This window comes from Drosophila kikkawai, chromosome 3L, assembly GCF_030179895.1.
Source record: "Drosophila kikkawai strain 14028-0561.14 chromosome 3L, DkikHiC1v2, whole genome shotgun sequence".
Taxonomy (NCBI): domain Eukaryota; kingdom Metazoa; phylum Arthropoda; class Insecta; order Diptera; family Drosophilidae; genus Drosophila; species Drosophila kikkawai.
Genome location: NC_091730.1, coordinates 22,332,419 through 22,357,741, shown reverse-complemented (window position 1 = coordinate 22,357,741; position 25,323 = coordinate 22,332,419). Strand labels below are relative to the sequence as shown.

Sequence of the window (25,323 nt, the reverse complement as noted above, 5' to 3'; positions counted from 1 at the left end):
GCCGCCGCTTCCGTTGACAGCCACTTAAAGATGTGCCTGCCCGCGATAAGGTGTTTTGTTTCGGCTCTTTTGGTTTTCGGTTTTCGGCGGTGGCCACGCTTGCGGTTGCACCCACAGCTAAAAGAGCCACCACCCACCCTGGGCGGAGGCCACCGCTCCCTCCCCGACTGACAATATGTACGTATCTTTATTTATGGTAAATTGGGTGATTTACGTTGCGGCCGATAAGCTTTGCTTTTCAGCGCTTGCCTTGGCTGTCCTTGTCTTGGCATTTGAATTGCCAGGCGGCTCAAGTCCTTGTAAATGGGCTTTTATTTTCGTTAGCCGGGTTAAGAGCCCGCACAAGGACGAATCTCTATCCGAATAAGGAATGCCACGTTCGCGTCCGCGTCCGCCAAACAATTTGTGTTGGAATTAAGATAATAGATTACATTTAAATGTTTTGAGGCTGCGGCTGCCGAAAAAGGGTTCGCTTCTGTCGCCGAAATTTGAGTGCTGACGTCAGCCCAGATAGGACACTAGCTCCTGCTCCTCCCCCTCTATAGGGCCAGCTCCTCCGCGTTTTAATGAGTGTGAAAACTGAGCTGGCTTTATGGGTTGCGGCCACCTTTTGGGTTTTATGTTAATGAGTGTCATCCGGAGATTCGAGCGTCTCCCTGGCTGCACTCTGAACCCCAGAGCGGATCGGATGAGCGAAGGGTTGGCTGAGGACAATGAAATTAATTAATTGCGACAGCCACTTGAATTTCAATCGACAACCCTTCCACTCATTCGATTTGGTCCAATCGCATTAGCCGTTCCCCATTCGAAATAGTTTGCCAGGCAAAATGGCAACAAGAGCTCGGGGTCGTGGCTCTGTTGCTCAACAAAGGTATCTCGGTTTTCAGCCAACACTTGTCTGTCAACTCCCCCGAAACAAGTGCCGATGCACGGGGAAAAATAAAGTGGAGAATGGGGTAGAATTTGAATAATTCTAATTAAATTTACTGACGAAATGTTACCTTTGGAACCCCACCAAAAACCCTTTAAAAACAATATAAAAACATTGTTTAATCAAGAGTTAATATTTCATTTAAACTTCTTTTCAATGATTATTTTTTCGTGTGACTTTCCGGTGCTTTTCTTTCTGCGCTGCGCCACTTAATGAGATTTTTGTTGAGAATTACGAGAACACTGTCATTGTCGCTGGGAAGTCGCGCAGTCGTCGACTATTGTAATTGGTTGCCGCCTTGTCTTTGAGCAAAGATATTTAATTAACGCCTTTTGTAGTCGGATGCGATGCGATGCTCGGCTGCTTATAATACACTCGCTCCGCTCGCTCCGAATAACACAAAAGGGCCACAAAGGGAGCAACAAATAAATCCGAAACTTGACAAGCCAAGCGCATGCAAAAGCCTTCATTTATATAATTGCCTTCTGGTCTAGGTACATCTTGAAGAGCACACACACTCACAGAAAATATAAAACAAAACGTTAGGAGAAAATATGTAGCAGAAAGCAAACATTTTCCGGCCAACCTCCAACTACAGCCGGATTCAATTAGCAGAGCCAAGTGGCTAAAATATTGTTAAATTCGAAATCAATACTTAAATTGGATCAATTTCGGGGAGAATAGGTATCTGGCTTTTTCGGTTAGTTGGCAAATTAAATAAAAATCGGTTTTCGGACCGGGCCCGGGCCCGGGAAATGTAAACAAAGTGAAAATGGGCAGCCTCTGGTGAGGAGGTGAATCCTTTGGCCCTGTGCGGCTTTGTTCATTTAAGGAGAAAAAGTAATTAAAAGAGTAACTTGTCGGGATTAGTAAAAAACATTTTAATTTAGTTGCCATGCATAACAAAAAGAGGAGCCGAGACGGAGGGAGGGGTTAAGGAAATGGCAGCAAGTCAAACTGAAATGGGTCAATAAATCCGAGCTTAATTTTATTGCTCTGCACGCTCTCTGCTCTTTTTTTCTGCTGCTGCTCCTCTCGCTTTGAGAGGAAGAAATATAAATCGCAATGGTAAACAAATCAAAATAAATGAGTAACAAAAGCAAGTCCTGGCCAGGGCTATGGGAGCTCAGCTTGGCTTTTCCGCTCCTCGTCTCGAAGTTCCCCCAGATTTTCCCATTTCCCATTTGCCACTCCTCCTCCTCCTCCACCTCCTTCGATGTGCTGACAACCTGACAAACTGACTCCGGACCCGGACTGGAGACGGAGACTTGAGACTCCAAGGGAGTCTGGCAATCTGCCGAGGAAGCTCAGAGGGTCCGGAAAAGGGAGGAGCGGCGAGCAGCAAGAAAGAAATTATAGTGGCTGAGCAGGGATTGAGATACGTAAACGTACACGGATTCCGATTGGAATTGCGATTACACTCCCCACTCTACACAGGGAAAAGAAGTGTTCCAAGGGTAGAGAGCCCAGCAAATTAGTTATAAGAATATTAGTACAAATAGTTTTTAAAAAAACCTTACATAATATACCTACTATTTAGGTCTCTAAAAAGCTCTGTAAAGTTTAAGATACTTGAAAAGTAGTACATCTTCTTTTAACTTTATTGTAGTAGGTATTTTTTTCTAGTGCACATCGCCCTTTTACAGCTGCAACATTATTGGGTCGGGTCCACAGCAAACATTGTGTACATTTTGGCTCATTTCAATAAGGGCACAAATTTTACTAGCCGGACATGTCAGAAAGCAGCCAAAAGCATTTGCTATTTTGATGGCAGCGACGGGTTAAAACATATAAATTCGCATTAGAAATGCACGAGTTGATTTGAGTTTCATTTTGGCTGTGAAACAGGCAAACAATGCCCATTGCAACATCAGGGGCAAGCAGCAGCAGCAGCAGCAACATCAACAAAGTGCAGCGTAAGGTACTGGCAGCAACAACATTTAAGTTGCACGTTTCACCGGTCTGTGCAACATTCATTTCCTTGTCTTGGCCGGGAAGGAATAAAAGGATGCCCCCTGCGCTGCTCCTTGTGCCTCAAAATCCTTTGTCTTGGCAGGGCAACAACTCAGCCACGCCAGCCGCCTGCTGTTGCTGCAGCTTCGTCTTTTTAAATGCGCGTAAACTACTTACAGGCGCTTCCGCCGAGCCAAAAACAATTGCAGTTAAAGGAATAGTTTGGGCAAAGTATAATTATTAATGAAAAGAAACAATATAAGCTACCAAAATGTTTATATTTTAGACAATAAATCAGAGTGTTTTAAAGTAAATTTTGTATTTTGCAACATAGAAAGATGGGCTTAGAGATAAGTAGGTGTTTTTCGACTTAATAAAACGTTCAATGATTTAATTTTGATGAAAAATATGTTGAATAAAAATAAAATACGTCAGCTTTAATTAAGTCTTGGGTTTCACATTTAATATTATTTTCTTTTCGTTTATTTAGTTAAGGAAAATTTCAATAATACTAATATATCCTGAGCTATTAATCCGAATGCAACTGTATACGGATAGATACACACTGAGCGGCCATAATATATATTTCTTGGGCAGTGAACACAAAAAAAAATAAAATAAAAAACAAACTGCCAGCAAACATATTGCGAAAGTGCAAACAGCGAGCATAAGATGCGTTGAAAATCCTTTATCAGTGAAATTATTTGCGCAAGGACAACAGCAGTGGCGAAGGCAGAATGAAAACGAAATGAAAATGATTCCGACGCTGACTCGGACTCCGACACCGGCACTGACTGTGGCAACTGAACCGAACCGGGTTGGCCAAAACAAACCAAGCGATTCCCTAGATACGCCTCAGCCCCATTCGCTTTCCCATTCCCATTCCCACTACCAATCCCAATTCCTTTCGCGGCGATTCTTGGCCCGAAACTCGCTTGCCAAATGTGTTGGAAAATTTCTTGCTGCGAGAGATGTTAAAAAAAATCTCCGTTGCCATTCCAACCCACTCCATTGAGGCCAAGAAGCGTGCTACACTTTTCTTTAATGGCAGTCTCGGCGCTTTTATGTCATAAAAATTGAGCAAAGCGAGAGAGTGCAGTGGAACCCAAGTGAATGAAACTACCAGGATAAAATATATTTATTTTAATTCTCTAATGTACTTAATACTCTTCTTGAAGTAACATTCAATGGAAAAAATCGAGTTTGAGTTCCTATTATAGAAGTTTCACTGTTTATCTCTGTAGAAGCCTTTACTGGAAGGGGATCCTTTTTATGACCAGCATTTTAGGGGCGTGGCTGCGCCACCTCTTCACCTGGTGCAGCTCAGACAATGCGCTGCATTATTTAAAGGAACCCAACCAGAGATGGAACCTAGGATGGAGCCAAGGAACCAGAGCAGCCGTGCAAGCACGGTCTAGAATCCGGCGGAGTTGCAGAGTCCGGGTCAGCTCCAGGCAGCGGCGGAGGCAACGCGGCGGCGAAATGCAATTAAAGCGCCGCTCCGCATCTAGCAACCTTTCAAAAATCTACTTGCAAAGTTTTCGCATGCATTGGCAGACAACAACAACAGCAAAACACACAAAAAGAACAACAAATAGAGTGAGGAAATTCAAGTTTTTTTACACAGCAAAAAAAGTTGATGAAATTGACGAAGCGAAATCAATTTTATAGCCGACTTAAAGTTATAAAAACCATGAAATTGAAATATTTACAGATGCACAAATAAAACTGAAAAATATTTTATTAGAAATTAGGATTTAAAACTAAGTAAATAATCAAAAGTATCATCCCATCACGGGGGATTTTTAGATTAAAATGAATATATAGAATTTTGAAGTTATTAATTAAATATCTATTAAAATTACTGGATAAACCACAAAAAATATATATTATGAATACTTAAAAGTATCAAGTATTTTATTTTTCTCTCCTTAAAAACACACAATAAAGCCAAGTGTATACAACTGGCAGACAAGTTCTAAAAATACTAAAAATACTTAATTTAGCTGAAAATGTCGTTGGCTTTTGTTTTTCTCCCCACCGAAAGCGCGCAGCAAGTTTACAGGTTCCGCCCAGAGATCGTATCTGGCAGTCCCTACGGAGTGTGGATCCGTACCCGCGCATTCACCCGGAGCCTGGCCCGTCTCAGCGATTCCGGCAGGCTGTTGTACGTGCCCCGTCAAGACCTAAGGAGGAGGTGTATATGTGTGTGAGTCGGCTAAGTGCAGCCAAGTCGGTATATATCCTTATGGCCAAGGTGGTGGATATCCTTAGACGTGTGTGCCGCTGTGCGAGCATTAGAAACGCTTATGACAAACGGATATTAAGTTCAGCAGTCACGTAGCCCAGGTAAAATTCTTTTACGATAATTTTTTGCTAAAAAAGGCAGGGCAAAACAAAAGGAAACTCAGCACCGAAACAGCAGCAGCATCCTTGCAGGACCGGAGACCAGAGTGCAAAATGCAAGGCGAGTTCTGAGAGGAATAAAGGGAAATAAAACATTTTTGGCAACCGGAAACTTGAATCAGTCAAGTAGAGAGATTCATTACGCACTTTAAGGCTGCCGTGGGAAATTTCAGAGCAGAAAATTTAAGTTTAGATGAAAGCAAGAGGGGAGCAACAAGCAGATTAGCAAAAGCTACAAGCCACGAACAGGGAAAACCGCACAGAAAAGGGAGATGAATACCAGTTTCGGCTATTTAAGTCAAAAATATCTAATTGGACTTACACATTTCATCAAGTATACAGTTTGAAATTCAAATTAAACCTTAAATCCCCAAGTACGCCTTTTAATTTGGGCAAAGATAAGGTAAATGTTGCCAGAACTAAGGCCAAACTAATGCCTTAGTTAAAATGTTGGAGAAAACACACACTGTAGGTGCTTCAACAATTTGTAGTTTTGCAAATCTGATCAATTAAAGGGGGCAGGGCAGAGCCAAGTTTAGTTCGATTTACCCGATTAAATTTTAAGCGCAATTTATCGGAGCAGGAGTTAAATGCTCTCCGAATGTTACGTATACGCCACGTTGGCCAACTTTTTCCCCGAGTTTCGTGTTCATTTGCAATTTGTGGCGCAGCAACAACAATTAAAGGAGTTCCTAAACGTGGCACATCCCCTGGCCTCCCTCAGGGCTTACCTTCTAACTCTTCCTCACCTGCAGTTAACAATTAAGTTAACAGTTTTGCCGAGTGTGTGTCTGAGTGCTGGATTTTGTCTGTGCCACGTAAGGCGAAGTTTCACACCTTGTTGGACATGGAACTTCAGCCATAGAGCGCCACCCATTCCACAGCTTAATAAATTCTTACAACAAATAAATATTATTTAATTAATTTCACAGCTTTGGCCAAAATACAGCAGACAAGTTTTGCAACTGCAACTGCAATGGTAGTTTGAGAGTTTTGCAACAGCATTTTGTTGTTCGGTTTTTGCACTGTTTTGCGGTTGAAGCGCCCCTCCTACCTCTCTCCCCTGCATTTGAGGTTTTTGGTTTTGGTCGGGCTTTTCAGCCATGAAGGTGGTGGAGTCACCAGTTTCCCCAGTTCTCTGGTTGGCCAGTCCCAGTCCCAGTTCCCATCCAAATCCCTGTCAGTCGACGCGGTCCATCCATATGGGGGGCTTGTGTGTGTGCGGTCTCTGGTCTCGTTGCCGGCTAACTTTATTACGATTATTTCGGTGTTTGTTCGGGCCTTGTTAATACGCTCATTGCAGGCAGCCCTTTTGCCCTGGCTTATTAAACGAGCGCTGATGGTGGCTTTTTAAAGTTTCGCAACCACTTTGGCCATCGCTGCCCCGCAAATTGCCTGCAATTAGATGCCTTTAATAAAAAGAAACCAGAGCAGAGCTAAGCACAAAAATGTTGTTGCCTTGCCTCACTGTTCTCTGTGTGCTCTGTGTGCCGTTCTGGAATTGCCAGGAATTATTTAATGGTCCTCTAATAGCCAACATCCGAACGGGGCCATAACAACGGAACAACAACAAGCGGACAAGCCGACATTAACTTAACTTTATGCCCAAAGGGAAGTGGGTGAAATCGGATGTAAGGACGAACGGGAGATGCTCTTCAAAGGATGGAGGAGGAAGAGGCTTAAGTTACTCAAATAACTATAATTACTATGATTTTTCAAGGAAAATGAAATGTATTTTTATATATTATCTAGGGTTATGATTTGAAACAGAAATACATTAAACGAATCGTTGTTAAACAGAACAAAATAAAAATCCAACCTTCACGGGACATATTAATCATATTTCCTGAAATATATACCTTTATGGAATTCCTTTTTATTACCGACTTATTATAAGTAGTCGTTTCTTTTATATTTTTAAGTATTTCGCTGACGCCAGCACCTTTCCCCTATATATACCTTCCCCCTATATAGTATACTTTAGTTTCCGCCACGATGATTTCCTTTCTCAATGAGAGTATTATAGCTGGCTGATGCTTTCTTGGATATCAAAGTACAAATAAAAAGCACACAAATTATTACAGAACAACCTCTGCTCGTGGGCACTCCCACTTCCCATCCTGATGCCCACCCACTTCCTGTTGCCTGCTCTCTAATTGCCAAGTGCCATAAAAATCCGTTTGTTGTTTGTCTCCGCCTCGGCTCCTCCTCGACAGAAGAAGGACCTCTCATCCCAGTCCCCACTCCGTACGCTTAGTGTGCTTTATGTGGCTGGTGCTTGTGGTTGGTGGCCCCCGAAAAGCAAACATTTGTTTATATTTTTTAATTTCTTCGGGGGCAGCAATAACGCGTGGCAAATACATAAATTCGCGTCAATTAATAAGGAATTGTGGAGCGTGGCGATGCGAAACAAAATGGCAAAGGCCCGCCCCAGATTATTACACGTGTGGGGTTGGGAATGGGAATGGGAGGTCCTGGAATCGGTCTGCGTACTTCTACTTAATTGCACACTAAAGAGCGACACTGGCGCAGGACCAAGGGGAGGGCAGCAGACCGGGCTAAATTACGATGCATTTAATTGCTCGGATTTGGTGCACAGATTTATGTCCGCGCCACTAAGTGGCCTGCTTAAGGCTTAAATGGCCCCGACGACGTGAGCGAGCCAAGGACGTCGGAACGCCGCAACGACGTACGCCAGGATACGTACGGGGGACGCAAGGACGCAGCAACGCACGCGGCGAAAGTGAAATCGCTGGCAGGATATGAGCCATGTGCCCCATGCCAGGCACCTGTCTACGTGCTTGGGTTTTGGCCTGGCCAGAAGCAACCACTCTTAACCCATTGTGAAGGCAAAGGGGAATATAACAAAAAAGGTTAAGTTATTATACATTTTTCTTATAAAGAAAATTATTTTACAATTTAAGAAAGAGGTTTACTATTAAGAAATACTATTATTCAAGCTGTGCAGGCCCAAGTATGTACTAAAAAACTTTGCTTTTAACATAAAGGAAATATATTTACTTAAAATAACTAGAATATTTCGACATTGTCAAGTTTCTATTTAACTTTCGCAAATCGCAAGACAGAGTAAGGACTCGAAAATTAAATTACTTGAGTGCAAATACATCAAGTGCAACCGCTTCGAATCCATAAAACTTTAAAACTCCCAGCCAACTTTGCCCGGGTTGGAAGCGGGTTAATTGAAGGGGCAGAAGGCAATTCCCATATGAGATCTGGGTTGGTTCTGGCTGGGCTCTGGCTGGGTTCTGGCTCTGTGGAGCCAAGTGTCGCGCGCGTTGGCGTTCTAATTGGAGGTCGGCGAGCCAAGAGCATAATTTTAATTTAATCTTTTTCCTCCCGGTAGCGGCAACGACGGGTCGCAATGGGAGCTCAGGAAATCAGTTTAGGAATGTAAATTGATTTTGCGGTAATATGCAATTTAGTGCCCAGACACAGAGAGACGGGGCGGGGTTGTGCAGTGGCCAATGGTGCGTATGCGCAATCTTGTGCCCCGGACGGGTCAGCAAAGTTGTAAGCTATTAGGGTGCCGGACTCTGGCTCGCTCTCTCTCAACAATTTAAGATACGGCGGAACATAAAAAATTAAACTATACGGAGAATTCCTGGGCTGGCCGTAAAAACTTGCCGAAAATAAACAGAAATTACCAGGGACGGCCCGCAAGTAAATAAAAATGTTCAAGCAGAAAAGCTGCTCAAAAGAAACCGAAAGGAAGGACGAGGACCCTGTGGGTGCTAGTGCCTCTGCCTGTGCCTGTGCGAGTCCTTGTCGCATTACGCATGAGGAATTTTCGCTTTTTAAATTCTTTAAGTAATGCAAATTAAATTTAAATAGCAAATAGGCAAGAGGCAAACACAACACCGAGCTGTGGAAAGCCAAGGAACAGGACATTCGGGCTCGGGTCCAGTTTGTCCTGGCATGAAACAAATTTCAAAGACAAATAAGCGCCGAAAACAGCAGCAATTAATTTGCTCCCTCCGTGTGAGGGTGTCCCACGGCTCTCTCTGTGTTTGTGAATCCCTAGGAATATCCTGGACTAGGTTCTGGACTCGGTTTCGACCAGACAATTGCCGGGGCATTGCGTGGAAACTTTCTTTTCAGCTCCAACTTTTCGGCGCAGTTAGCAAACCGCACGGCCAACTGTGAACTGTGAAGCGGAGCAGCAACAGCAACAGCAGCAACATCGCACGGCAACAACAGGCGACAGCCACAACAGCTACTAGCAACTTAAGCCCAACAACTTCAAGTTGTTTCGTGAGCAAACAAACGCACCCACACGGCAGCAACAAGGAGCCCGGGAAGGACCAAAGGGAAGGACCAAAGGGACCAGCAGAACAGAACAGGAATTGCTAACTGGAATCGGAGACGGAGTCAGAGTCGCACGCAAGACAGCGGAATCGGCCGAGATGCGATGCGGGAATATAGGAGGAGGCAGGCAACGAGACGCTCTCCCAGCTTACATTTCACACATTTTAGCTATTTTTGCACTTGGAAAAAATTTAGAAATTTGTAGAGTTAGGAAAATATATTTATAAATATTTTTATTTAAACAAATATCCTATGTATGTAACGTGGTAGAAGAGACTTTAAGTAGAGCTATATATATTGGTTCAAGTTGAACTGTTAAATAAAAGTTTTTTTTAAGAATTTGAACTATTAATTTATAATTTATAACACCTTTTAGAACGTAGGAATTTGAAATGTAAAGCAAAACAAACAGCTGTGTTTACCTCTTCTCATCAAAATCTCTAATAAATTTCCACCTTTGTTTATAGGGAAATTATTTCTCTCAGTGCTGCCTCACTCTGAGTTCCTTGGAGTGCCTTGTGCATGCGGTTTAAATTCAAATTTGTTGGCAACAAACAGACAATTAATTTCGCATATACCATAGATGTGCTGAAGGCGCTTTTTGTTTTGTCCTGCCACCAGGCATCAGCTCCTTCCCCGTCCACCGTTCTGAGCACCCTCCTGCTTCAGCTCCTACTCCTCCTCCTCCTCCTCCTCCTGGTGGTCCTTGTCGCTGTCTGTGGCCCGCAGGCATAATGGGCATCTAAGTGCCGGCACAGGCACAGACAACGCGGTTTCCCAGCTCCTCCCCTGCATATGTGCGGTGTCTCAAGGTTTTAGCCTACGACCACGCCCACTTTTATTAGCTCCATTTTTAGCTGGCTGCCACTCCCACGACATCCTCACTCATGCTGTGTGTTTGCATTTGAATTTTAAATGTTATTACTTCTTTTAAATTGATCAGCATCAGCCGCCGCTTCGGCGGAGGAGCAGAGGAGCAGAGGAGGAGGTCTGTAAAGTCCTGCTAATTTATTCATGGCAAATAATTGTTTGTTAAAAGGGCGCAAAAAAGTAGCCAAGTAAATGGATGCTAATCTGCATATGCTGGAAATTGAAATTGGCGAAGGGAGAAGAAGGAAAACTGTGAAACTTAAGCCGCGGCATAAAGTTGTCTTTTATGTTTTTTTTGAGCAGAAACTTTGAAGGGAATGTCTTATGACTTACTTCTTGGAATTTATTGTAACTTATAATTACTTTTTACTGTTAACAAGTCAGATTAATTAATACATGTCTAGTTTTTCCCTGTGTTCCTGAAAACCAATTATCCATGTCCCAGATTAATCTCATTTGTTTGCAGTATCTTCGGGTTCCAGGACGCCTGTTTGCTTTTGGAGGACACTCGCCGGGATAGTTGTTACCAAGTACATAACTTAAAGCTAAATGCAGCTACTGGCTGCTCTGTCCGCGTTAAATTCCAGGACAAACAGACCCAAGGACATGTCAAGCGCAGCGGCGGCACACACATACTCAGTAAACACAGGCAAACAAAACACACACGCTGGCAGGTTGGCAGGTTCGCAGGATCCCCGCCTTGGGATGGAGGTGTTGGAGTCATAGACAATGATTAAATGATGCCCATCATTCATATGCAGGACATGGGCGGCAGGGCGAGGGTAGACGGCTGCTGCTGCTGCTGCGGGTCCTGTAATGTAGTGCCATAATCCTTGGCGCAATTTCTGCGGAGCAATATGTCGTAATATCCGGCGCTGGCTGCCTGTTTTTATTTGCCACGCACACAGAGGCAAGCCGGGCCTACGCCAGGACATATGAGCTAACTGACAGCAATTCTCCTGACAAACTTTTTTTCTTTTCTTCCCCTCCGCCACAGTTGAAAGTACTAAGCGTGGCTATGATTTAGCGCTTTATTATTTGTCGGCTCCCGTTTTTACCGCCCCCAAAACCGAGCAAGGAAAACCATTTCAACAACCTGGCCAACTTGCTTCGACGTGACCGAGCGCCAGCCGCTTTGTAGCCACTTCATCAATTATTCTTAAGCATAAAATATTTGTCACTTTTACTAAATTTATTGTGACAAGGCTCCGGCACACCTATCACAACCACGCACTCACACACACGCCGGCGAAGGGACACTTTATAAGGAGCTCTGCATATGAATCACGTGCGTAATGGCACAAGGATCCAGCTGAAAAGGAAGGGGACTCGCCTGCGATTGCTTTACCTGGCTGAGGCTGCTTTGCCTCAAGTGGACAACATTTTGTTTTGTTTACTCTGCCGCAAGGGAAAGTATTTGCGTTGGCTGAAGGACTTGTTGTCCCAGAAATGGCAAAGGATCGCGGAGCAGTAGCACAGAAATTGGAGGATTTGGGAAGTTGAACGGGGGAATTTTAGGGAAGATTCTAAAAAGGATTTCTCTGCATAACAAAAGGCTAAAGTATATTTTAATTTTACTTTAAAATGTAACTTAAAAATAAAGAATATTTATTAATAATGAAAGAGGCTTTAAATAAGCTTGTAAGAATGTTGTAACTCTTCAAATTCTTAGATAAATCCTTAACTAAAAGACTCTCTTATTTTCCTAGAGTATCTGAACTTCGTTCTGCTGGCCAGAGTCCTTTCCTCAAGTTGTATTTTCATTTGCAGGTTTGTTTTGCTGGCACTTCCGCCACGTTTTGTATGCCATATATTTTAACGTCCTGCGTATTTGCCTTTATTTATGCCCTGGCCAACGAGCAGGGCGGAGGCTCTCCGCTCGCTTGAAGGACTCGCGGCCCACGTGGCGTATGTGCGATTTGAGTGCTGCCACAACTCGAAGCGCATTGAATCGAAAGCCAAGTCCTGCAGAAGAAGGCAGGCCGAGGACGGAAGTCAAGTGTCAAGTGTCGCGGAAGCTCTCTGGCACTTCATCAACTTTGGAGCAAACGGAGCCACAAATCAGATAAGCGAGCACGCGATTAAAATTTTTGCGGGTCCCAGAAAAGGACCAGAGAGGAAGAGAGAATTCAGGCATCCTTTGAGGCCAAATCAAAGTGACTTTTGCTTGAAGTTGCCGCCGCCGTTGCCGACACAACTTTTTGTAATTTTCGTCATATTCAAAGGCCAGCCGACGGGCGGGGGCGGTAGAAACCCATTTAATCCCCGCGTGCGCCAAATGGGCGCAAAGTAAACTGTTGACATTTCAGCCTCGGCAACATGACACCAAAGGGGGTGGTGTGGGCGGAAAAGGCTTCCAAAGGGGGCGTGGTGCCGCCATTGCAGGGCATGCACGTGCTGCTGTCGCAACTGCAACTGCAAGTGGATGTGCCTCCGAAGAAGAGACAGGATCTGCAGCTCCGACTCTGTCCCCGCCACCAAACGTGTTTGCTAAACACCTACACAAATGCTGCAGGTGGCTATAAAATCCTCCTCTCTCCCTCTCCACCTGTGGGGAGCAGCTTCACAAATATTTTTGAGCCCTGTGGAAAGCGAGCAACTAAATGAGAATCACAATGGGATGTCGAGGTACTGCGAAAAAAATGTATTACTAAGTGAGTTTTAAATATTTGATACAAAAACTGATCAGATTCAGTCATAATTTTAAACAATATTATTATCTAATTATATTTCGATTATTTCCTTTTCTTACTAGTTATTTGTAACAATCTATATTTTATTTTCTGTGTAGCAGTAGGGCGATGGATCGACTCCCGTCTGTGACTTTCCTAATGCACAACACGGTAGGTGGAATTAAGGGGCTGCTTCCGGTTACTACCTGCCCGCAATCAGGTGCCAACATGCAGGTGAAATGCAAATAATTTTTGTTTTATCTGTAGCTCTGCTATTTTCTTTTCCGGCTTCTACGTACATCGCCAGGCATTTTGTTTACAGAGCTTCTCCCTGCCGCCGCTGATTTGGATGCGGAATCTGTTCTTTTTCGTGTTTCACAGCTTGTTGCTGTTGTTAAGTTGACAAACACACACACAGAGTCGGGAAAAACTAGCTAAACAGGCAAATATGAGGCAAGTGAATGGAATTGGGACAAATCATGAGCGGGAAAACAGAGAAAGTTCCAGGAAAAGTATAAAGAAACTTGGAAATTCGAGAGGTTGTTTGATAGAATGGAGGATATATTAATAAGAAAGAGATTAAACCACAAAATGTTACATAATATATAAATAAAACTCTGAAATAACTTGTAAATAACCCCATAAAACTCTGTTAATACTGTGGCTTTATAAAATAGAACGGCAAAGCCAACAAATCGATTTCCCCCAATGCCTTCGGTATGGCATATTTCCACCTACAGTTGCCAATAGTTGACATTCAGCTGTCCCTGATTGAGGCACAATGGGGACTGTGGAAGAAATTGATTTGATTTGAAATGGAATGGAATGCCGCTTACAAGAGCACTTCCCCCGGTCGCCTTTCCTGCTTTCTAGCCATTTTTCAAAACCAACTTCTATTGACTGAATCTGACGACGTTAAGTCGAGCTTTGTGGCTGTCTATTTTAGTTGCTTTTCCTTTCTCTGTGTCTCCCTGTTTTCTGTTTTTTATTCCTTTTCCCCGATTTCGGTTGAGGCTTCTGTTGCATATTTCTGCAAATGAAAATTCATTTTCTTCGTTGTCTTTTGCCATTCACTTCTTTATCCCCAGCTCTTGGCCTGCCTCCCACTTGTTTTCATAACTTTTGCGCTTGTTCGCACGCACGCAGGAGAAAAAAAAGAGAGGGAATCCCTAACTCGAATTCCGGCTCTTGTGGTTGAGACCGTGTGTGTGTGTGTGGGGGAAATCCGCATCCGCTTTTGAATCCGCATCCGCCGTCAACCAAGCTCATGGGCTTTTACGCCGGGAACTAGTTGCATTTTTATAAGCGAGCAGCAGTACCCATCTTTCTTTTCTTTTTTTTTTTTGGCAGGAAAACCCCCTGAAAAAAGGGGGTCCTTGTTGCGTGACTGCTGCCTTAATATTTACTGATGCCACGCCCCCACTCCGGCCCTTTTGCGCCCTCCGCAGTGCGCTGTCAAGTGCACTTGTCGGCGTCATGGCTATTTTCGCTGGCAAAAACCAAAAATATAAATAAAAAACCCAAGAAATAAGTGGAAAGGAGGGGGGAGGGAAAACCCCCCTGGAAAACTGGAGTCCCCGAAAAGAACCTCCCCCTCCCCCAATGTTGACTGAACCGATTCACTAAATATTTACCTTGCAGCTGCGTCAGATTAACTTTTATTTGCCCCGAACGCTCCCGGAATTTCAATATTAGTTGCAAAAATATACAATACGTACGTATATAGGGCAACAGTTTATAATACCACAAAGGCGTGGGGGCGGTGGGAGGAGGGCTGCTGCCGGCTCTGCCTCGGCTTCTGCTCACGTAACATTTCAAAGTGTAGTTAATTGATTTTTCAGCACAATGCCAAGCGCAGAAGCGGGTAAAAATGTGCCACCCAGGCCAACAATATCACTAGCCGACAAAATATGGGCCATGTATCAAAGAATTTTGGTTATAGAAGCCTTATTTTTAGGTGGATTTATTTATTATTTGGGGAGAATTAATAGTTTAATAGATGATTTATTACTAAAAACTACCCACTTTCTATTTGAAGAACAAAAGAACTACAAAGAAAAGTAGGCAAAACAAGTTTAATTACTATGACGGATTTAAGTTATATCCCCAATATTTTTCATATATTAAATGTTAATTTTCCCCATGTTAGCTAGTGTCTCACTGCAACCTGGGAATCCATCGGCGAACGCCGCTTTGTATGCAACACAAAAATTGCGGCACTTGTTTGCTCGCTTTTTACATAAATGCCATAAATTGCGTGTTGTTGTCAGTTGATTTTTCGGCAAGAGGTTGCACATTGGCGCAGTGCGAAAAGTGTCGCAGCGGCAAAGGAGTTGCTGCTGCCAGCCACGCCCCCGTTGCACAGCCGCCTCCAGCTGGGCGCAATAAATAAACAAAAAATTGTGTTTGCTTCTGCGAATATGAATAAATATTTGTCGCAGCTGCAGTTTGCAGCATGTGCCAGCAAAAATGAAAGTGTTAACATTTAGGCCGTCCCGGGGCCAGCTAACTGATTGCTTGACTGACTGACTGAGTGACTGACTGACTGACGGATGTCGTTGCCAACAGAAGTTTCCATCAAAAAAATACAAAAAAAAAAAAACTGTAAATGGCACAGAACTTGTAGTCATCATAAAAAAATTCAACTTTTTGCCAAATTGTTAAAACGAAATGCCAGTGAGTTGTTCGATTGAATGGCAGTTCCTTGGATTGAATGCAATTCAAGCCGAGTGACAGTTTCCCAATACAATTTGCAGACGAAAGTTGTACATCCTGAAAATAATTAGATATACAGGGAATAATATTTACCAACTGATGTACATTAGTAATGATGAAATTCAATCAAACTTAAGCTTTGGAAACTGATAAAGTATTCTACAAAACCTAAAAGGAGAATATAAATATTTTCCTCTACAGCCTACAGATTTATTCTCACAGTGAAAGCAATTCAAACTGAGTGACAGTTTCCCAATTCTAATTATCAGATAGGAAGTCAGCCTCCTGGCTAATGACAACTGCAAAATTACCCTTGAAGAATTATTATCAATCGATGGCAGACGTAATTCGGTAATTTCAACTTTTGATTGGCAAATTAAACTACAAAAAAACTATTTGCACCTACAACTTTTGCACTCTGCGGAAAGTTTGTCGTTGGCCGGGCCAACTGGCTGCTTGCTGCTTCTGTCTGGCCTGGTCAACAATAATACCTCGGGTCGCTTCCTGTGACCCCGACACGTACGGTGGCACAGTGGGTAGGTATGTACGTTGTACAGTGGGTTGTGCAGCATGTACACGGCCAATCAAAAGGAAAAATAAACCGCAGAGAGAGAGAGAGAGAGGGGGAAAACAAGGGGAAGAAGTGGGAGCCGAAGAAGAGCAGAAAGAAATACAAGTAATATGCAAGCATTTTATACACTTCGACGACTGCCAGCCGTTGGCCAGGCCATGGGTTTTATAATTTCAACTACAAAAGCCAGGCAGGAGGGAGGAGTACACTGGGAAAAAGTGTATACTAATTTTAAATATGGAATATTATTTGAACATATTATAGAATAAAGAAGAATGTAAGATTACAATGTGAGATGGTTTTTAAATTCAAGTAAATTCTTACTATTTAATTTAATTTTTAAAGATTTTGTTGTTCAAAAATGTATAATGTTCACCCTTATATATTTTTTTAATTGCTGATTGTACTTTTAGGTCTTCTTTGAAAGTATTTTCCAAAGGAAAAGAGGGGAAAAATGGTTCAAAATATTAATAAATCAAGCTAAAGCAAAGGATACATATAATACATACATTCCAAATATCATAGATAACATTTTTGCCTAGGAATATGGTCTCTACGAAATAGATTTTTCTCTATTCATATAATTTTAAATTAAAAAAATTTTAAGCTAGATTTTCTATAGATTTTATTTCCGTGCAAAAGCACCGCTGGCCGAGTCCCTGGCCGTATCGAGATGAGCATGTTCAGCTACTCACGTGCCACATGCTTTGATTTGTTTCGTTACGTTTCATTACAACAATCATGCCTGCTCTTTCTAACCCCGTATGCCGCTCTCTTTCATTTTTATCAGTACCCCCCCTCCCCGCTCCCCTTCGGTTGGAGTGGCATTTCGTGTTTGGCATCGAGGAAAACACACACAGAGATACATACATGCATCGGATACGTTGCGGTTTCGATTTGCTGTGGCCAAAGATTCTCAAGAGGGCTGCTAGAAAATTTCATTTTGTTAAAAACCCCAAAAACAAAAGGCAACTTTTGCATGCCAGCAGGGGCCCGAAGACTCCAAGACCCAGCACAGCATCAACAATGGCCAAAGATTGTCCGTTGGTAATCAGAAAATTGCAACAGACCATTGACCATTGGCCATGGACAGCATGCATCATGCACTTTTATTATGATGCCAAATATTTTGTTACTCCTCCAGGAAGCTGCTTGGTATGATGGATTTCCCTCTAGCACCCACCTTCCTTGCACTGTGAGAAATCGACAGTGACAGTCGATATTTCAACTGGCAGTCTCCTCCTTAAATCCAGTTCATTTGTCTTCTCTCTACGAAAGTTTGTGGCTTTGCCCGCACTCCCATACACATCCTGGAATTTAATTTATTTTGCAACTAAATCGATTGCAGGCAACACAAAAATAGACATTTATACAGAAATTGCAGCATAAAACAGCAAGAGCAGCTCTAACAATTGCCTTAAATAGTCAGAAATAGGAAAACTTTTCCTGGGCCATGGCTGGGCTAATTTCTTATTAAAGTTTTCGAGCAATCAACAAATTCGTTTGGCCAGAAAAACTTTTGAGAAAGTGTTCAAAGTCAAAGTTTATTATTTGATTTTATTTATTGGTAATTAAGGATATGGTCAAAGTCATTAGAACAAATTCTTTATTTGAAGAGAACAAAAACCCCAAGGGTAACTGCTGGAAAGTTATCTTTGTACCTAAATCTAAAACCTTTGACTAAATGCTAATTGCTTCCCTTATTACTCATTAATTAAAGAGAAGCCTGGCTAGTCTTAGAAGATTTACCTTCTTAGCTTCTACACTTCCCATCCTCATGTCTATTTTTTTGCTGCTTTCAAGTTGAGTGAACGAGAATGTTTAGGTGTCGTTTTCTTCCTGATTGTTTTTGGCCAAGATTCGATGCGATTTTTTCGAATGCCAACTTGAAAGGGAATGTCCCGAGACAAACACACACACACACACAAAAACACCACACTACATACATATACCTAGGCTTTGCCATTCTGTTTGTTGTTTAGCTGTCTTTCCCTGGCTTTCTTTTTCTCCTTCACTTGTAGTTGCTGTTCTTGTTGTAATGCAAAAAGCGCATCAGACATTTGTATGCATTAGCTGGCAAAACGAACATTTTATGGGTGCTCAAGGGGGGGAAAAGCCCCTGGAAAAGCGAGCCAGGAGAGCTGGGAAATGGCTTTAGCACAAATATGCATGTCGGCACATTCTTGCATAGAATTGCACTTAAATGCAGAAAATGGCACACAGCATAAGCGACGGGGTGAAGGGTTACATGGCCAGTGGAAAGCCCAGGGAAAACCAAGAAAATGCGGACGAGAGAGCGAAGGAGAGGGAGAACTTGTTGGGCACTTATAGGGGCCATACCCGAGTACGTCATGAAAATCAGGAAACAGGATATATTAAGTTTGAGGAATGGCCGAACCCTGGACACACTAACACTAGCACCCAATGCAGGCCACTGCTGCCACTGCTGCTGCTGTTGTCGCAACAATAAAACAGCCGCAGCAGCTACTGCGGAGGAAGAGAAAGAGCCGCAGAAGCAGCAGCAACTGTGCAGCAGCAGAGCCAGAGCCGTAAAACTGGCCCCTCTGGCCCCGCCCCCGCCCCCAACAGCCTGCGACACTTTTTATTGCCACACATAAAACAGCAGCAACAGCTACAGTGGCAACATATCGCAAAAGTGCTGCCAATTGCTCCATTTTCCAGACAGATTCTGGCCTTTCCCCACTTGGACTTGGGTGGAGAAATGTTTAAGAATATCTGGAGGTTTAAAATCTCTTGAATTGAATAAGAAAAGTATGGTTTATGAGAAGAAATTGTTTGATGGGAGAGGGATTTTGAATGTATATTTAATTAATTAAAGATTTTTCACAAGAATTGCAGTAGATTTGTCTTAAATTTAACATAAGAAAGGCAATACAATACTTCTAGACATTTTAAAAATAATTTTAAAATTCTAGACAAGTTCTATGGAAAAAGAATCAACGAAATATTTATTAAATATTTTAAAAAATTGTCATAAATGCCTGGAGTGTGTGTCCTTTTCAGTACAATTTCCTGATTTTTCTAGCTTCTTTTTAAAGGCCATCACTCGAAAGCAACACCAGCCGGAAAAGTTTGTGCGGCGCTCTCTTTTTTCAATTGCCTGCCACAATTTCTATTAGTGTAAATATGCAAAGTACATGAAGACATGAGGCTCAACTTCCGCTGAGCATGGCAATATAAAATGCAAAATGTAACAATGTTGCTGCTGTTGCCACTGCTGTTGCTATTGCTGCTGCTGCTGCTGATGTAGATGTTGCTGCTGCTTCTGCTATTGGCATTCGGAATTACAATTGCTGGCCATATTTAAAAATCTCATTTGAAATCGCTTCGTTTCAGGCAACAGAAGCAGCAGTGCCAGCAAAAACGCTTTTCCCCATTCACACTTCATTTGAGCGGGAAAAGCGGGGAAAATTTAAGGCAGGCGCCATTAAATGAATGGAGAGACGTTTGAAAACAGAGAAGAAACATTAGTGAAGCAAATTGCAATGAGCAGAAAAGCAAAGTGAAAATTCTACTGAATGAACCGGACCGAACCAGACCGGACCGATGCGATGCGAAATAAAAGGGGCTTGGAGGGATTGCAGAAATGCTAATGACTTAATATCCTTCACCCAGGAGATATTCCTTTGAAACGTGTTAATTGCGAATGTTGCTGAATGCCAACGCCTCCTCCAAACTAAAGCAAAATAATTTTATGATTTGCTCAATTAAATGCTGCTCTCGGCCCTTTATCAAGCTAATTTGATATTTTATTGCAATTTAAAAGGCAAACAGCTTTTGTGTTTTTGGAAATTAGCAAGCAATTGCAGAAATTTGTAATATGATTGAGGAATATGTTCAATGTTAAAGGATTAATACATTTTGTATTGCTGTAATTGCTATACATTTGGTATAAGTTTATATCTCATGAGAAATTTCTTTGAATTAATGTACAGAAACCTGAAAGTTTTCCCATTAAGCTTTAATTTCAGTAAATTCCGATGTGAGTTTACATTTTGCCTCAATAACAAATACCAATTGATTTAATGGCAAGCTGAATATATAACTTTTTCCATCGCCCCCAAAAGCCTTTCCAGAATTATTACAATTTCCATTCATATTAAAAGTGAAACAGTATTCTATTTTCAGGACTCTCGTTCGGGCCGCACTTTCCGCTTATCAAAGACAAATATGAAATATTAATAATCCAGCGAGTTCGGGCCACGGCCATGACTCAAAAGCTCAAAGTTGGCCCAGTGGCGTTGGCGTTGGGGCATTAAAAATGCAAATTTCACCGTCGAGCGGCCAGACTCTATCACTTTAATGCCTTTCACTGCGATTTGGCCCGTCTGGCGACCCGGTCTCCTTTTATTTTTTCTCTCCTCCCGGTGAATGCAACACGTGCGCCATAAATCATCTCGGGAGGCGTCGGTCCCCGGTCCCCACTGCTCCTCCATGCGCCTGGAATATGGTCGGCTTTGGTGGGCGGATGGCTCTGGTAGGTGGGATCACTAAGCGCCCGTGGCGAGCCAATTTCAAAAATCAAATCAAAAATAGTTTGCAAAGTTCCAAGTGCTTTAACTCGCGGCAAACAATGCAACAAATTGCAGCCGGCGAAGGAGGAACTTTGTAATTGTCTAGCGCTGGAGACACGTGGGCGCCATGTCACCTTTATGAGGCTCCGCTGGCTCCTTTGGCTTCTCCCTTTGTCTCCGTTCCCTCTGGGCCATAATAGACAGCCACAAGTCTAAAGAATGGCCCGTGAAATTCCCGATGCGTTGGCATAACTGCAAAGGCAGTCGCGAGTGGTAAGGGTCTTGACAATATATGAGCTTGGAAAATAATGGGGACATAAAGAGATCATGTAACACAGGCTATTAGGGCAGGAATTCAAAGGGTGTTGGCTGTAATTACTACAAAATATTCCTATAAGGTCTTAAATAGTTAAATAAATATTATCAATAAATATAAAAGAAAATTAACTGTTGAATGATTCTATTTCATTTTTAAATCTTTGTTTTACTCTTTAAAAATCCAATTAAATAATTTAATGATTACTGAATTTTAATACGAGGATATTTCTGCAGGTCACAAACCATGTAGCCACCCTGAAAGATATATACTCGTACCCTTTCACTTTAGTTGAGTTCAACTCAACCGAACTCAACTCGATTCCCTGATGGACACAAGATTTTCTTCACCGTCGAAATTTAATTGAATGAAAACTTTTTGTCCGTCTATGAGTCCCGCTCCCTCCGGCTGCACAGCCGTTTTATCCCAGTGTGCCGCCTGTTAATTTGCTTTGAATGAAGTCGAACATGTGTGTGTGCCACGCCTCCTCTGCGAGCTCCACCTGGAGGAGCAATGCATATGGGGAGGGACAGGGACTGTGAATGCGACTATGAATGTGAATAGTTCGCTGCAGTCAAAGAAACTGGGTATAAGATATGGAGATCTATCTGTCAAGTCTATAAAAAAAAAAAATAGTTTTCAGTGGGTAAGTAGTTTCTTACTTCACAGAAACACTTTATTTCCCCGCTTAGAGTTATTCAAATATATTTGCCAATATAAATTTCTTTCTGTGTGACATATCGCCGTGCGTCGCTGCCATTTGTGGGTGCAAATGTCACGTTGACTTGGCCTGCTAGTCGTTTCAGCTGTAGTTGTAGCTGTCGTTTTGTTTGCCGCGCTGCTACGTGCCGAAGGGGGCTTGGTGGCACGGTGGCTCATCCGGCGGGGTGGGCGGCAGAGCGTGTGCCGTTGACAGGGAGACTGTGTCAAAGGGTCTGGCTGCCACTGCCGCTCTCCGCCAGATGCTTGATTATGGTGTTAACCCCTGCGTGAACTGGCACCAGGTGCGACCCCTGGCCCTAACCTACAACTACTACTGCTATACGAGTAGTATATATACTCTCTATATGGTCGCCCTTCCATTCCAGTCGCATTCAAATGCCGGCCTGTCGTTTCAATTGGCCCACACACAACCCCTCATCTGGCCAAAAGCGTTTTCATGCTTGTTAGGAAATTTGTATAATGCATAAAGTGTCGCCAACTTTGCGTATACGTAATGTGCAATGTGGCAAACTCCGTAGACCGTGCCGTGATGATGAGCAATTAGCAAACAATTGCAGAATTTTCATTTTCACTCGCAGAGTCCAGCGGGTGAGTGAATGCCAGAGATAATGACACTGAAATGGGAGACAACGAATGTGAAAGACTCTTTTTTTCTAGTAGAGGAGAGTAATTGTGGCCAAGAAGAGCTCTGATTATATAGAAATTAGTTGAGGTTTACAGCCACTTATCCTTGTTTCATACTTTTATTCACAGACTTTGAAAACTATAATCTATAAGCTTTGTTTCAGCTAGATTCTTTTGATAAATTCTAATTTCAGATCTATAATTTCTGATTATTATTTAAAATAAATATTGCTTTAAAGCCAGTTATCCTTGTTTCATACTTATATTCCGAGTCCTTGGAAGCTATAATTTAATCCCACTCTTGGCTAGTGCACTGGGAAGCCAGTTAGCTAATGAAACGAACTGGAGCTGCGGAAAAACTGCTGGCCTTGCCAAAGTCGCAACTTTCCGCTCATAATTAAAAGTCAACTGTGTGGGGGATTTTTTGAGTACTCACCAGTTGGCGGAGCGCTGACAGGATTCACAGTGACATGCGGCGACCCGCCGTCCACGGCTGGCAGTAATAATTTCGAGGACGCAGCTACGCTGTCGCCGCTGTCAAATATTTGGGGTCCTGGAACGACATCTTCATAATGCAAACTATCCGGCTTTGCTGTCGCGGAAGCTGTAAAGTTATACTGCTCATCAGCAGCTCCAGCCTCCTGCTGATCTGATGGCAATGTTGCTGCTGCTGCGCCGGATGATGTGGCTGCTGCTCCTGACGACGTTGCTGCTGCTGCTGCTGCTGCATTTCGCTTGCGATTGTAGTACTCGTAGTTGGTTTTCGTGGCGGCGGCAACGCAGACATCGCTGCCATCATCAGTTGTCGCCGCTGTCACAGTCGTGGCTATGACTTTATCCTCGACCATAAATTGCACTTTTTTGCGTGAGCCCGGCGTGATGGTTGCTCCTCCAGTGGGAGTGGGTGTGGATGTGGCTGTGGGCGTGAGTGTTGATGTGTCCAGGGGCGGGGATCCCGTTGGCGTCGGTATATAGAACTGCGACTTGCCCGAGGGCGTTGCCTGGCCAGAAATGTCAGCCGTCGGCGTCGGTGGCGGCGCAGGCGAGACAGACAGGTCCAGAGTGACGGGACGCTTCAGTATGGACTTCAGAGCAGATTCCGTGGGCGACACAGTGAGCACTGTGTAGGGGGAATCTTCGGCCTCCTCCTCCTCCTCCTCGTCAGTGGCAGTTGTGCTGGGTACTGGAGCTGGAGGGCTGGCAACTGGAGCACTGCCAGCAGCAGCTGGAAGAGTTGCAACTGCAGGAGTTCCCACTGTTACCTCCGCGGGCTCATCCATCTTCTTGTTGCGCGGCGGGCGTCGCGGTCCATTGGTCGTCGCTGCATCTCCGCTAGAGGCTATCATAATTCGCTCGTAGCTGTCACCCGGATCGGCGGCATCCTTCTCGCCCAGACTAATCCGCTGGCCGGCGATGGCCGTCACGTTGCCGCTGTAAAACTTGCTGCTGGTTCGTTGCTGGCGCTCCACTGCATCGTCGTTGAGCTGGGCATCCGCCACATCGAAGTCGTCGTGGGGCTTCCTCAGGTTCCGCTGCAGTTCGCTTGAGATCAGGTCATAGGGATTGACGTGGCATCGGAGGATGGATCGCCGGTTGGAGGCCCTACTGGATGCCAGGCCGCTGCTCTGTAGCAGAGATTCGTTGTCCTCCATCAGCCAGCAGTCCGTGGGATCCACTAGGGAGGAGGGAGTGGCTGGCGCTTTGGGGACGGAGCTCATGACAGGCGGCGGCGGTGGAGCCCGGGTGCGAGTGCGACCCCTGGTGGGATTCCCAGCCGGCTCACTGCGGCTACGTGACTTGCCGTCCGCATCTTTGGAGCTTGGCTCCGGGGACAGGAGTCGCGTGCGCCGCATCAGGTCATAGGGATCCTTCTGTGGATCCAGAATGGAGGGACGTGATTTCTTCGTGGCGCTCACCACACGCATCGTGGCGGACATGGGTCGCCGCGAGGAGGATGCGTTGCCGCTGCCGCTGACAGCTGGCAGACGCACGGTGCCCCCAGCTGCTCCTCCAATGTTGGCCAGCGGCAGGCGGGAGCCCTTGCACTTCTTGCACACGCTCGCCTTCTTCACGTCACGTTTCGTGCCGTTCAAGTACTCGGCACAGGAGCAGATCACCACGGCCAGAGCAGTGGTCCCCGGCATACCCTCGGCCGCCGCGAAAATGGCTGCCGCATGGGGATGATACCCATAGGAGGGTCGGGCAGGGATGCCCCTCACAGTTCCATAAATCCAGGGCTCCGCGTACTTCATGGAGCGCGACAGGGCGCTGGGCAGGAACTCGGCGCCGGGCACCGGCGGCAGCTGGTAGGCAGTCACCATCTGGTGATGGCCATGGTGGGGCAAGTGTTGCTGCTGCTGCTGCTGCTGAAGCTGCTGGTGCTGGTGCTGCTGGTGTTGGTGCTGCATGTGCAGCTGCAACTGCTGCATGGCCTGCATCCCGCTGACGGCCGCTAGAGAGGCGTTCTTGTCCACAGTGTCACCGCTGCCGAGCGTCTTGAGCCGCTGACTCCACGATTTCTTGGACTTGTCGTACATGAGCTAGAGGGGGAGGGAATTAAAAAGATATAAGTTAGTAAAGATCAAGTTTAAATCAATTTAAAATAGTGTGAAATTTGGATACCACTTTGAGATGAATCTAACAAAAACTTAATTTATTAACTAATTGTAACTTTTTTAGTT

The 25,323-nt window shown here is 44.0% G+C and overlaps 1 protein-coding gene across 3 annotated transcripts in view; it reads right to left on the bottom strand.

The window, feature by feature from the left end:
* RhoGEF64C (Rho guanine nucleotide exchange factor at 64C) overlaps positions 1–25,323 on the bottom strand; it is a 114,866-nt gene that overhangs the window by 9,106 nt on the left and 80,437 nt on the right. For all 3 annotated transcript variants that reach the window (XM_017172916.3, XM_070286127.1, XM_017172918.3), the window contains one exon: positions 23,079–25,182. In XM_017172916.3, the coding sequence (XP_017028405.1) occupies positions 23,079–25,179 (2,101 nt within the window). In that variant the 5' untranslated portion in view covers positions 25,180–25,182. The remainder of the gene's footprint in view (positions 1–23,078; positions 25,183–25,323) is intronic.